The sequence below is a fragment of the Sander vitreus genome, chromosome 3 (genome assembly GCF_031162955.1).
Source record: "Sander vitreus isolate 19-12246 chromosome 3, sanVit1, whole genome shotgun sequence".
Lineage (NCBI taxonomy): Eukaryota > Metazoa > Chordata > Actinopteri > Perciformes > Percidae > Sander > Sander vitreus.
Window position 1 is genome coordinate 10317923 of NC_135857.1, and position 15148 is coordinate 10333070.

General features: G+C 42.4%; 1 protein-coding gene across 4 annotated transcripts; it reads right to left on the bottom strand.

Moving 5' to 3' along the window:
- Nucleotides 1-679: 679 nt before the first annotated feature.
- hic1 (hypermethylated in cancer 1) lies at nucleotides 680-14784 on the bottom strand. Of its 4 annotated transcripts, none has more exons than XM_078245926.1 (2): nucleotides 14582-14784; nucleotides 680-8027 (listed from the first exon to the last, which is right to left on the bottom strand). In XM_078245926.1, exon 2 carries the CDS (start codon nucleotides 8008-8010, stop codon nucleotides 5800-5802), a length of 2211 nt encoding a protein of 736 aa, XP_078102052.1. In that variant the 5' UTR covers nucleotides 8011-8027; nucleotides 14582-14784; the 3' UTR covers nucleotides 680-5799. The 4 variants fall into 4 exon arrangements, with proteins under 4 accessions (XP_078102052.1, XP_078102048.1, XP_078102049.1 ...); XM_078245922.1 differs by having other exon boundaries at nucleotides 680-8043; XM_078245923.1 differs by lacking the exon at nucleotides 14582-14784 and adding an exon at nucleotides 12819-13017.
- Nucleotides 14785-15148: the final 364 nt, after the last annotated feature.

A 15148-nucleotide genomic window follows, 5' to 3' on the forward strand; every position in this document is an offset into this window, starting at 1 on the left:
AAATCCACTTAGTCTGTCTTGCATTGGTTTATGGTAGAGACAGAAACAGAGGTCCAAGATAAACAGATGGAAGAAGACACGGGCAGCCAGAACCCCCCCCCCTTCCCTATTAAACTACAAAGAGCCTACTGTGGGTCGTGGCTGATTGGGCGATAATTGTTAGGTCTGGGAAAAGGATGACATCTCTGAGGGCACGCTGACATGAACATTAACATAAAATGACCTGCAGCAATGAACAATTAAAGGGAAAAACTTCATTTCCTCACAAGATAATTTCGTAAAAGAGGGAAATGAAATAGAGTGAATCACAGAATGAGGTGGGGGTGGGGGGGGGCAAGAAGAGACTCACAAAGCAACCAGGATCAAGCACAGGCTACTTTTCTCTTTGTTTCTGTTCCTCTCAACTCCTCTCCCTTACTTGTTCTCTCCATCTCAGTACATGACTTGGCTGGTGCAGCCAAGGCCCGGCTCAATTGTGCAATTTCATACATGTTTACTTTACTGGCATCTTTCTGAGCATATTTTCCCCTGAACATTTTCCCTCACATTATTCTGCATTTCCTCTACAACGATATGCTGTCTTTAATCTCCCTTTGTAAGCCGTTTCTTGGCTTGAGGATCACAGTACAATAACCTTTTTTATATATATATATATATATATATATAAATATTTGGCCCGTCATCTGCTGTATTTTAACACATGCCACAAAGTTCATTTTGGAAATTGATCAGGGCTTAAAGAAAAAGAAAGTAGCTCTTCACATAAACATTTAGACAACTGTCTTCTTCAGCATGAAAAACAGCTGGAAGTAAGTGGATCAGGGGAGAGGAGGGAGGCAGCGGGCGCTGTGGGTCAGCGGTTTGTGTTGAGTGTAAGAAGAGAGAAGGGACAGAGAGAGGTGAGCATGGAAGCTGTGCTTCGAGGTAACAAGGGCGGCGAACGAGCGTGGCCAAGCTCTGCTCTTGGAGGGAGGAAGAGGAGGACAGCAAAGTGCCAGATGAAAAGGCAATTGTGGGACTTCTAGGGGAATCATAAGAGTAATAAAAAATCACAATGCAATGATCTTTCCAGAAAAGTGCAGTTCGGGGAAATAATCTAAAGCAGCTGCTTGTAATAAAGACTCTTGAAAGTGTAGAATCTCTCTCTGCTACACTGTGGGAAAGGCGTTCAGACTTGTAGACAGACAGGTGCACTATGTGGACACATCCGAAGACCTACACAATCACACAGGCACACACGCACGCATACAAGTTGTTGCAGAATCATCGATGCTTGTTATATTGAAGACACATTTGTATTGGTTGACTTAAGGGGCAGTTTTTGGTTTCAACGCCAAAAAAAAGCCTTGATTATTGATATTATTTGGCTCTAGCTTACATTTGAACATGAGTCCTCATAAAAAAACAAACAAATATGTACACTGGAAAATAGTGGCATGTCTCCGCTGTGCTCTCAAGATTAGCCACTTAGATAATGGCTTTTTAAGGCAAAGTCAAAGTTGGTCAGAAGCTTAGCTCGACAAACTACAAAACTACAAACTACTAAGATTGTCGCTGAGTTTTGTTTTGAGCATCCGCGATGTCAGCTAAGTGCTTCAGTCTTTTTGGCACACATCGGGAAACACAGTAAATGTCAAACAGCGGTATGATTGCAGATCAGGACTATTTAGCCTGTCAGAGTCACATAGGTGACCTCGGCCCGCTGCTGCTGATAGAGAGCTTTAAGGCATGCTTTACATTTTTCAACATTAAACCTAAATCCTTTTTTGGTCTACACGGGGCCACTGGAACTCATCCAGACATTTTTTACATCTATACTGTTAGTGTTGCAAAAGTTACAGGTCTGGGATGGTTGCCATAACAACATTAGAAAGGAATGAAGTGGCCTAAAAAATAAAATAAAATGATCAACCCACATCTCATAGTTGGTGGTTTGTCTCGCTGCACTCATTTATATTTGCATTGGTTCATTTTCATTATATCAATTGATGTAACTAATAAATTGTTTTGAATGCCTAAGTTTATTACTTTCTAAACATCTTCATCAAAACCACTTTGGTGGCAATGGGAGGTTTTCTGGGCTGGTGTGTCATATAAATAACGTTAACAAAGGCATTATGGCATAAAACCCCACGGGGCAAGTGGCTACACCAGCAAATTGAAACAAGACTCTTGTAATGTTACTAATTGAATCAACCACAGAGCAATAAAAATACTGCCATTTTCTAAATTATGAATTACATTACAGTTTCTAGGCCCTTCATATTGATCAGCGCTGTCCCAATTTAAAAAATAAAAAAAACAATCCCCAAATTGTACAAAATGTTTAAATGGCTTCCTCGCCATGCAGCCCTTGAAAGCCCATGATGTCGCATCACCGTGATACTGAGCAGAGGTCTATTCCCAAAGAGCATAAAAGGGGAAGGAAAAGAGAAGATACAGTCAACTTGTTTTCTGAATGGAGAGTTTTAGAAGTACGAACAGGCTTTCATACTGAGACAATGGCTTGCGTCCACCCTGCTGCGCTCTCCCTGCTCCTCTCCCTCCCCATTCTCCGTCTCTCTATCTGCCTCTGAGCAGAAGCACACGGCACATCCTGCTCAACACAACACACCAGCCAAAAGTTCACTTCCTGCTCCTCAGCTCTTCTCCTTCACACCGACCCTATTCCCAGGACTCGCATTAACAGCCCTTCATACGCTCGAATGGCACAGGGACGTACAAACAGACAAGCAAACGCTTCCCTTTTCTATAGATACACAACCCTCCTCCCCCTCTGTCTGTCATTAATGCATTAATGCAATTAAGCAAATTTTAAACTGTGCACATCCTACAGAAATGTTCAGCCATTATCTTGCTCTTCCCTCCTGCACAGATTTGGAGTGACAGTGGAAACACTTTGTGTTATTTTAATGGTGTAAGGCAGGGAAAAAGGAGGAGACAGATTTTCATTTAAACAAGTGAATGAGAAAGAGTGAGGGGACTGAAAGTCCCACGACTGACATCCGCCTACTGTACATTTTTAACACGTATGCACTTGCTTGTGGACAAAGTTGTAAATAATGTTTCGTTTAGCCTATCTTTGCTTTTTTTGTTACAGAGCTTGACAAATGAGTCCCAAAACTTGAAGCATCATCCAAAACAAGCTGGCTTCCTGTGTGTTTGTGTGCATGTATACGGCCTCAGTCTGGCTCTCGTCATTGCAAGTTCACTAACCTCTGGAGAAATATGAGGCGACTTTTCATACTCGCCCTCTGAAGCCACTGTTCGTCTGTTTAGGGAAATACTGAGAATATTCTGTGTGGTTGAAACCAAAGATCAAATCCATCATGCTCGCTAAAGTGTGGTTCAGAAATTCACAAACAGCCAGTTAAAATGCGACCAAAATGACTTTGCCTTATGTTATAACAATTGGAATTGGTCATACCAGCACAAGCCTCTTTGAGGACAACACAATAGAAAATGTATACCGCATAGTAAAAAATAAAAACAAAGAAAATGTTAATATCACATGTTATCTCTTCACCATAAAACAAGAAATGTATAAACACAGAAAAAAACACAGGTTTAACACAGGACAACTGCCCTGTTGATAAGAAAATAAAAAAAGTGTGTGTGTTGACATTGTAATTGGAAGGTTTAGTAAAGCTTAGCGTCCCCATGCTGGGTTCAGTCCTGAGGTAAGCACCAGTTTCTCGTGCGCAGCTTTCAGTTCAAATAAAAAAAAAAATGTTTTTAAAAAGTGACAGAAAACCACATGTTTGATATGATCATATGCTACAGAGAAGAAGCCCTTAAATTATTGTTACATTTAAAGAATAACAATCCCAAAAGTCAGGCACATTGTCTCTGTATTTTTTTCTTTTAAGCCTTTAGGATTCACTACCTCTATCACAGTGTATTTATGGCTTTAGTCTTCACATTCACCCACTGAGGTTGGCATTGGCACTATAGTGGTCAGACATTTCTAATCTGAATCAAGGACCAGTAAAAGTGGTAAAAGAAAACCAAAGGCCAGCACGTTCTTTGGAATAAACATTTTAAAGACAAAAATGTGCCGTCAACCCGCAACCTTTTAAGTGCTCTTTTGTTTTCAAGCTGGAGGAACGGCTGGTCAGCCAACACAGAAATATGTCATTCTTTGTTTTCACGTTTGATACAAGCGGGGAAAGGGAGGCTGGGCAGGGAGACATTCGCTCGGCTTGGATATGTTGTTAATAAGTGGATCAGAGGGGTAAGATGGCAGGCATGAAATGGGACATCGTGCCGGCGAGCAGTGGGAATTGTCCGGGAGAAAGTGAGATTTCACAGGGATTGCTGAAGCACAGCAGCTGGGGTGTACTGTTCACCCACTGGCTTCCAGGGACGACCCACAAACCCCTTCTTATGTTCATATCACGGACAGATTAACAGCTCGCTATGTGTGTGTGTGTGTGTGTGTGTGTGTGTGTGGGGAGGGGGAGGGAGTGTATATGTGTGTGGGGTGAGTGGAGTGAAGCGCTTTTAAGGCAAAGGGCTGAGTACAGCACTCACTTTGGCCTGTCAACAGTAGCAGGGCTCCCAGACAACAGACTGCAGGGGAGGGAGGTCTAATGAGAGGTGGGACAGTGGAGCTGCGGCGACGCGACATCTGACTACCGTCGCTACACGATTAATCATCAGGCTGCTGTGAATAGAGTAATTGCTGTTGAAAGTAAATGACAGATTTCTGTGCCATTCATTCTGACCTCGTCCCTGCCTCTCTGCTCGGCTGCATCTATAATTGTAAATTGTATTACACGATGTCAGAGGCAACACCCATGCTTCGTCTACGCCGTGAGATGAAGCTACGCTCATCATAAACAGGGATTAGTGTGTCATCAGTTGGGTATGTGCAATCGTGTCCCAGTTATGAGATCACAGGGCTTTGCTTATTGCATCTCGATAACAACTGAAAGGGATGTTAGTCAAAATGCTTTAAAAAACGTTTTAGGTCAAGAAGGGTTACACGCTGTAAGGCTGATTAAGCTACCATTACTGTCACATAGCATGAGTCTTTATCCGCACAAATATGTGGGGTAGTGGGTTACTTTTTAAAAATGTGGAGAAAATAAAACAGAGGAGACTTTACCCAGATGCCAGTCATTCCCTTGCGATTTGGGAAGCAGGAGCATGATTTGGAGAAGCTGGGATACATAAATGATCCAGTACCCCAAAAACAGAAGAAAAAAAAAAAGAAAAGAAAAAATATATCCTCCCATTACTTTAAAGTCCAGAAGAGTTGGCTTATTCATTTGGTAAAGGTTCCGCTCAGGTCTGGACTCAAACCCTGAATCTTGTCCTTATGTGCTTTTTTCTTTTTTTTGTACACTGATGATACTTAATAGTACACAGGTTTAGGGTCAGATTGCAACATTTCCTTGCAACAGTTTCTCTTTGGATTTCACCAAAATACAAAAAATAAATAAAACAATTTCATTTTGGTTTTCAATTTGTCACTTTGGCTCAATGGCTGTAATTTTTTTTCTTTTAAAGTTTGTTTGCATACACTGTACATAAATACTGGACTTCTTTGAGTGAGTGTCTCTTGGTCACGGAATAGCACAGAGCTCCTTTATGAAGGAGGACTTTAAGATACATTAGATGCATAGAAAGGCACTTAGAGTCTACACCTTTTGGTCTGCATGAGCAGACCAATTCCTCCTGGACTGAGTCTGAGGTGCAGAGGAGATATTGTGTTGAGGTGAATGGCTTTAGAATACTGCAAGTTATGTGTGCACAGATCTACTGGTGACTGCCATTTATACAGGTCATGTGGTCTTAGCTGGGTGAGTAGCGGTCAATGGTGCGGGCTTCAGACAGGGCCTGTGGAGGAGGGGGGAGGGGTTGTCCCAGGACATCCATCTTGTCGTGGGTGAGGCCCAGGTGCTCCGAGGCCAGTTTGGACAGCGGGTAGAGGCTTTCCATGACCTTTGCATCAGCTACCAGTTGCTGCTGGGCTTGGATGAGAAGCTCATTGGCCTTCTCCTGCTTCAGCCCCAAATGCTCTGCTGCATATTTACTCAGAGGATAGATGCCCTCAGCAAAGTCCAGCTTCAGTTTCCCATCTGCGGTCAGGCCCCCTGCAGTCCCTCCACTGCTGTGCATCTTCATGTGGCTGATGAGGTTGCGCTGCTGAGCGAACTTCCCTCCGCACACCTGACATTCGTAGGGCTTCTCCCCTGAGTGGATGCGCATGTGCTCGGTTAGGCGATACTGGCGGGTGAAGCGCATGCCACAGGAGTCGCAGGCAAAAGGTTTAAGGCCAAGGTGGCTACGCATGTGGCGCGTCATGGTGCCGCGCTGCGTGAACTTCTTGCCACAGATGCTGCAGGGGTAAGGCCGGGTCAGCCAGTGGGTCTTCTCATGCTGGCGCAAAGTGGCTGGATCTTTGTAGGACTTCTCACAGGAGGAACAGCGGTAGGGTCGGATCATCTCCCCGATGCCCCCTGAACTCAGCCCCTGGCTGGACTTGGTCTCCAGGTGGGACATACTGTTCAAACTGTTGCAGCTGTTCAGGCTCCCATAACCGTTTGTATTACTGCTCATGTTTTTGGTACTGCCGTTATTGCTGTTGCCCATCTCCCCACCAGAGTTGCCGTACAGCTCTTCTTCCGTGTGTGTCTCCACATGTGCATTGAGCTGCTCTGAGCTCGGAAAGCCTTTGTCACAGGGAATGCAGACATACAGATTGTCCCCGAAGCTCTCTGGCTCATACGGTATGTGGAACCTCCCCATTGGTCCAGAAGGGGACGGGCGGCCTTCACTACTGCCCGTCTCCTCTGTGCCTGACCCGCTCTTGTCGTCGGCTCCTTCACTCTCCTCCCCGGCCTTGTGGTGGTTATGATGCTGTTCTCCATTTTCCCCCGCTTCTTCCTCGTCCTCATCCTCATCTTCATCTTCAGCTGTGTATGAGAGTGGCTCATGTTTCACCCAGCGGTAGATGTTTCCCATATCTCTGCCTGCCTCTCCACCCTCTGTGGGGGTGTCAGGGCTGGGGAGGCATGGGTAGCGATCTCTTCCCTGGGAGCCTGAGCGGTGCAGGTGGGGGAGGTGTGGGCCAAGAGGCTGGTTGTGATGGAGAAATGGTGGAGGAGTGAGGGAGCTTGCCTGGTCAGTCGACTCCATTTTTTCTGAGGGGAAGGCCCTTCCATTCGTCCCCTGTATGGGACTAGTGCGTCCGCTCAGAGTCCCGTCTCGCTCCTCATCGTTGTGAGTGTTTGCCAGATGGGATTGAGAGGGTGTGTGCTGAGACTGGGAGTTGGGGCTTTTCTTGGAGAGATCAAGGCCATAGCTGGGGGAGCAGTTCCTCTCAGGGTGGGCTGAGCGCCCAATATGGGCAGGCAGAGCTGACTGCAGGGACGGGAACACCTGAGAGCCCTGGATGGAGGTGGGAGCATACAGTTCCGCAGCATGAACGGCTAGTCGATGGGGAACTAGCTCCTCTAGTGGTGATACTCGGGTTGCATTGTTATTTAAAATTCCTCCTGGAGGGCAGGACTGAATGACAGGAGTAGAAATCCTATACCTGCCACCACTCCCTAAACCCATATTATTGGGCCCCATCTTTGGGTAGGGCAGAAATGCAGGACCTGGGCGGGGAGGGTACTTGCCATTTCTTTTCAGCTTCTTTTTGCACAAAGCCACTAAGTCAAGCAGCTGAAGGTAGCTGGCTGCTGCCAAGACAGCCCCTAGATTGGGTTCAGTGGGAGAAGTGGGGTCTCCCTCACTGAGGCGGCCTGTGTAGATGTAGTCCAGAATGACCCTGAAGACCCCTGGACTCACCATCTCGTGGTCGAGGTTGATGAGATTGTCATGGACCACCAAAGATTTCAAGTAGAGGCTGCTGGCAGCCAGAATGTTCTTGTGAGCTCTGAAGAGGGCGTTCTGCACCACAATGATAACATCACACAGGAAGCCTTTGGTTCGTTGGCTGTTGAGCTGCAGGAGGAGATCCCTAGCATGACTTGGAACGTCCATGGCATCCAGCATCGTCTTCAGTCCGCCACCTGCAACAACAGATATCTGTAAAACATCATGCGGCAGTCAGCATTTCGATGCACAAAAACACAATTAATGTGTCATTTTCTGCACCATCAGAATAATTGTTGTTGCATTTTCACTCTATCAAATCTATGATTTACACATCAGAATATATTAAAATATATTTGAGAGGTTTGAGTGCCAAAAGATTGGATTGCCAACATAAAAGTAAAGGAATTTTTAGGAATAATATGGAAACAAAAATATCCCTTGCATATGCATTGCATATTTGTGAGGATTAATATAGATTAATTTATTTATAACAGATTTTATTTTGAATCACAAAACATCACTTAATTAAATAGCATTTTTATGCAAACAGTTATAACAGTTACAGTTTACATAATCATGTTTAATTCATAGATTCCACTTGATGGAACATGCACGGAGTAAAGATCAAAGTGCACATGAAGGCCACTTGGTAGGAGTGAACTTTTGCTGAAGGTGAGCGGCTGCAATGGTTTTCTCATTATCAGAAATTCAAGTCTACGCATTCACTTCCTCTGCAGCGAGCAAAAAGAAAGGGAAAAAAACAAAATTCAGTGAACAGCAGATAGATATTTTGTAACCACTGGCTTCCTGATAAAGTATTCCACAAGTGGAGTTTTTAAACAAAGCAAAGGGATGAATGTTTCACAAGTATGAGGAACAGCAGGTATAAACCTGTGGTGGACGGACACATCCAAAAAAAGATAGGTCTTTCAGCTCCCCTTTCTGCCCAGTCATATAAGGAGCACTGAGCGCACAGGATGTAAATCAACGTAACATGGTTCAATATTTTACATTATGATGAGCTCCAGGGATCTAATGCACACACGCACGCACGCATACACAAACACACACACACACACACACACACTCTCAAATATCAACACTAATTGTTCCATCGAGCCTAAAATAAACTATATGAGCTGCATGCATGACACACAATGTATTGTTCAATCAGTGGCATCTGAGGATAGTTTACTTATGAGATTACACATCTCAACTGTCCCTAAGGGCTTAGTCTCACTTGTGGGAAACAAGCTACTAAATAAATATCATGTCATCCGTCTGATCATGGTCTTCCTGACACCAGCTCATTCACTTCTTGTTTATTTCATTCAGTTTACACGCTCAGCACAAGAATAGGGAAGTATGAATTTAAGTAAAATAAACCTTCACGAGTGAGTTACTAGGGAATTCTGGAGAATCCTGAACAAAGAGTCATGTCACCATTATCTTCTCTTACAATGCATCGTTGACAATAGTCCTAAAGAAATCAGGGTTACTCCCTAGTAGAGTTTAAGCGGTGTATTTTTGTAATTGCATGGTCAGCATCAGGCGGAAATGTCATCACTGATGAAACAGAAAATGAAAAGGCAGTATAAGTATGACGTCCAGCACGTGATCGTGAGTAGAAATCAAAAAATGAAAAGAAATATCTTTTAAATACAAGTTTTATAAAAAAAAAAAAATTCCAAAGGTGCTGTCCTCATATCTATACGTATGACTCGTATGCTATTTATTACTTATTATCTGGTCATGAATTTCTAAAACAAACAAAAGAAGAAAGGGAAAAAAAGGCTATGAATAAAAAGGCGGGTAAGACAGGTTTAGGTGGATTTACGTTCCATCATGTCCCCAGTTGTCATCTAAAGTGTTTCCACTTCTGGTTTCTGTCTGGCTCTGATTACTCTGCGGCCATATTTTACTATAAATTTCAGCGTTCGGTCAGATCAAACATGTTTAGAAATGAGGGCGATATGAGAAATAGTACTTTCCACAACGTGTTGAACTTTTGCAGTCTCCATCGCATCCAGGAGTGTTTAGCTTACTGTTACTGGTTACTGTGCCGAGCACGGTGACACTTTGTGTACTCACACACACACAAACACACACACACACAATCAGTAGATTCCCGTCTGTATGAGGTCTACAGCGCCGTATTATGCGACACGGTTCATTTGCATCACTCAGCATAACAGAAAATGAAGCCTTCTTTTTTATCCTGATTTATGAAGACATTTTGTTTTTTTAAACAGGGCTTCTAAAACATTTCAAATCCACATTTTATATATCCTTGCCATGTTTTGTAAAATCGTTTGTGATACAAGAGAAGAAAAAAAATCTCATGCACAAAGCAACATTTCTGTGCACCTGCAATGTGCTGTGCATACAACAAATTATTGTGGTAACAACAGTCAAGGTGGCTGTGGGTTTCCCATCAGGACAATAAGAGTCTTCTTCTTTTTTTCTCCTTGTGATCCCAATGAGTCTTTTGAGAAGCTACAATTTGTCTTTTAAAATATCTGAGCGCCCCTGTTTGATGTAGCCTATACTGACAAAAAGTGAAATGCCACAGAAAAACATGTTTCATAAAAGTCTTGATCTGGAGGGCATGTGTAAGCTCACTGCATCCTGTTAGGAAGCCATGTATGATTGCAATGATATTTAGTCAGAGGACACATCTTAGAGCAAGCCTGCTACATATATAGGCTCATGTTCTCATAAGCACATTGAAAGCCTGTTTTGCGCCTTGTTTTGTTAGTTTGTTGTGTTAAAAGGGCTAAATGAAATCATTTTTCTAAGTTGCACATACAGTCCTGAGAGAAGTATACTCGAGTCCTTCTGGGATGCACGGCTGTTTCCATCAGATAACATTCTTCTTTTTTTTTAATGACCCGTCAACATGCCGAGGAAACTTAGATGATGGGGATGTAGTTTACAGGGATGACATTCAGTTATTTGCATTAGATTAATATCCACTGATGCTGTGTTCAGTCTGTTTTGTCACTTTTGGGGTTTGGGGTGAAGCAGGAGACTATTAACGTCCATACCTCTACATGCAGCCTCCATCACACAAACACTCCAGACATCTGCTTAAAACGTTGTGTTGACATTTTATTTTCTTCATTTCAATTTGCAGCCCATGCTCATGGAGCCTTGTTTATTTTAGAACTCATTTGACCACGTTCATACACCGTCCCATGTTCAATTTATGAGGCAACACTGCAATACAGCATCAGTGTAAACGTGCAAGAAGATATTTTACTGTAGTTTTGTATTACTTTTAGTCATTTATTTTATTTTTGTCATTTTTGTGACTCACAAGAGGGCATTTCATGCATTAAATAACAGACTGAGTTTCTCAATGAAGTTGAAGTTGAAGAAAAAAAACTGCATTCTGAAGCGCAGACCGAGCAGTAGCACTAATAATGGTGACTAATAAGTCGACTTTTAGGCAGGTCAGCAAACATCATGGGGAGTCAGAGTCGATTTCCTGTTTGATTACTGTAATCGCGTATCTAAAAATCATCACACATTTATGAAATAGTGTCGGAAGTGCGTCTTAATCTTGATGCCGAGGTAACCGTTCATTTAAACAGCAGATCACGAATAATCATATTCATATCACATGGTTATAATCGACACATAATGCCTATTTAAGTAGGCTTATTAACGGGATAAATTGTCTTTTGGTTTTGGATAACAATCCTTTTTATGCCGTGCAGGTTTTACAACATTTTTTTTTTTATAGTTGCACTATTTTCTAATTTCTTCTGGAAAATGACATTACATTTTCCCCGGGATTTGAAGTTCACTGCGTAACATCTGAGTACTACTTCACGTCCCGTTTTGCAAGCACAGCATTAGTCCGCTGACTCTGTGTGTCGAGAGGACGCGTCCTCTCTGCGTCTCTAAACTCTTTCACTCTTTACTCTTCTAATGTACAGTCGAGCTGCAGCGCCTCATCCTTTAAACCTTCACCTTATCTCCGCCAAAAGAGCTTTTAAATCCCCTCCAGAAACCGACCTGTACTTCAAGGTGCATCGCATCAGACAGCTGTTCCTCCTTCAGAGCTGTCAACAGCACTGAGACACTTCTCTTTCATACACGCTTATATAAAAGCTCTCTTTTTATAAAGGAAACCAGAAATTCATGCACTTAAAAAAATCCACCACAAAATATCCCTATAATATTCATTATAGTGTCCGTGTTCGGAATGACATTATTACACAGACACACACACACACACACACACACACACACACACACACACACACACACAGTAATGGGCCTGTTTAGTCCAATAGAGACATGGTTATTATTTTACTGCTTCCTTATTCAATTTATTACAGGCTACTGTAGTTCCCTTTTGACAGAGACATGTTCCCTTTAACTTTTACATTCAATTTGAGTTCAAAAAAACATTTTAAAAATAATTAAACTCGAAGGTGAGATCTTTTTAAAAAACAAACAAATCATGTTTCAAAATCTGATTTTGCAAAGTGAGTGAGCCTTGTCTTGTTAAGTACTCGAGACTTTTGACGTCGTTTTGCTGATTGTTGAAGCATAATATGCGATCTAAATTCGCCATTACATCAGACTGATCCGGAATGGGGTTTTTTTATACAAAATGGACTGTTCTACGTAGCCTTAAAGCCTTAATTAATTTTTAGGGGAATAAAATACACATTTTCAACCGAATTAAATAAATGCGTGAAAAAAGAACAAACGGAGCCTTCCTCGTGGATATCAAAATTCTTGTATGATATACAATACTGAGATATATATATATATATATATATATATATATATATATATATATATATATATATATATATATATATATATATATCAAGGATTAATTAAAAAAACAAACATATTTGCTCTCTGACAGCATGCACAGTTTCATGCATTCAAAAACCTAAATGTCATCTCTCCCTTATTCTTGTTTGGGTGCCTGCGCGCGTGCAGCTCACATCAGCTCTTACCTGCATGCCCGATGTCTTCTGCCATCCGATCTAAGTCTCCCTTAATGATCATCTCAGCAGTCTCTAGCAGTCATATCTGACGTTTCAGCTTTGAACTGCCAGCCTCCAAAAAACCATGCCAGTTTTCCGAGCGCGTCTGCCAGCACTTTTTTTTTTTTTTTATGATTATTAATTGATATGAATTTCTTGTCGCTCCTTAGGTCCGTCCTCCCACCCACTTTCCTCCCTTTCCCTCTCCCTCTTTCTCTGTGTGTCTATGCCCCTCCTCTCCCCTCGTTCTCATCCCCTCCTATAAAAATACGTGCTTAGACCAGCATCAGTTTCCTCCTTTTTCTTCTTCTAGTAATTTCCTTAGCTATTTTTGAGTCAGAGCAATAACGCGCACCGGGATGATAATGGTGCCTCTATGCGCCTTAAGTGTTTTAGCGCCCCGTGTGATGTCAGTCTATAATAAAACTAAAAGGTAAAATCGAGGGCAGGAACTTCAAGTGACCCCGACTTGAACTTCTCAACACGTCGTCTTAAAGAGACAGGCAGCCGTGCTACGCGCACGTATATATGATGCATATTTATGATCAGGCAGCCCACTTCAACTTTGGAGATGTGTTTAATGATAAATATAGCCGGTTACATCGAGAGTTGATAAAAAGCTTTAAATGTCAAGACCTTTAAGGAATTGGACTCCCAAACCCAAACACCACCACATTTTATTGAATGTTGTCACTGAGGGCCAAAATGAAATCAAAATGAATCACAGTTCATGTTTGCTTTTTGGGTCACTTAGGCAATAAATTCACAAATAATTGGTATTCTTTAGTTTTAATAATTTAATAAGAGTTTTAATAAGTAAAATGAATAAATGAAGGTGTCTCTCACCCTCCCTGCAGACCTCCCCTGAGAAGATTTGAAGGCTTAATGCCCCCTTAGGCTAAAGGCTTCACTTAAAGAGCACAACTAGCTTAGTGGGAACTAAATAGAGGTTTGATAAACCACTTGAAACATTTAAATACACCTCTCTCTCTCTCTCTCTCTCTCTCTCTCTCTGTGTGTCGGTATAACACACCTGCTGTCAGCTGGACATGGGTATTGGAGTGGACAGCACCACTGACAGTGTAGCCTATTATGAATGGGCAGATACAAGTCCACTGAAAACTGTCAACACAAGGACATCAGGGCCTACGTTCACGTTTAAATAACCTACCTACCAACTTCAAAACGTATCAAGGATTTTGTGTCAAAATATTCTTATGATAAGTAGTAAACGCAGCTGTATGCCATAACATAGAGCCCACTTGTGGACACTGTTTTGTCTTTGAAATAATTCCCATTTATTTTACAATTATTTTCCCTTTTTTCTACAGATATCTTATACAGTATCAAAATAAATGATTCAAACATTATTTTATTACGTACTTACTACTACGCCTACATCTTATGTTGAAAATACTAACCACAAGACGTCCAGCGTCTTGGATGATTTAAATATGCCTATGTCAAGATTTAAAAAAAAAAACTGAAAACATTCTAATATAGCCGAAGAGACCATCAGCTTTAGGCCGGGGACGTGCCCATATGATCCAGATGATCAAGCTTTGACTGTGGTGAAGGCTTTACAGGACCATCGGCTCCAATACAAAAATACATTAAATACACTCAAACTTGGACAAACTTATCATGGTCCACTAAAAAGCCGCCCGTTGTGACACAGTGTCACACGTCCGCATGAGTGCCATCCCTGCCTCTCTGCCGTATCGCAATCTTACCTCGGACTCATGTCTGGTGCTCTGGCCGTATGTCTGCTCTCCTTTTCGGCATTCCCTCATTAGGTCCTCCGCAGTTTCCTCCAAATCCAGCTCTCTCTCTCTCTCTCAAATATTATCTTCCGTGTTATTTTGCAGCCCTCTGTCTCCCAGTTTCCCTTTCTTTCACTCTCTTCCATACACTGAATATCTCACGTGTTAACAAGACTATCTGACACTTCAGACTGTGTTGGGGTCCGGTCGGACCAAACCTGCCGGCGGAGACTTTTCGCGCACAGCGACACCCAATGGTGCACTTGGCGGCAGCGAGTCCCACTGGCCTTATCAAGGAGGACATGCAGTGCTGTGAATTCGGCGGGGGGGGGGGGCTGGATTAAAAGTTATGGATGCTATGAGTATGACCTGTGGTTTGTGAGTACCATATAAAAACACGCAGTAACCTATCAACCAGCCATACTGATTGGGTGTTTATGCGGGAAATCTGGCTCATGGCCATTTCTGTCAGCATATAAATGTTAAGATTGGTCTTAACTTTTTTTTGCAAAATTAAAGGTAGGCTAAGTAAACTGA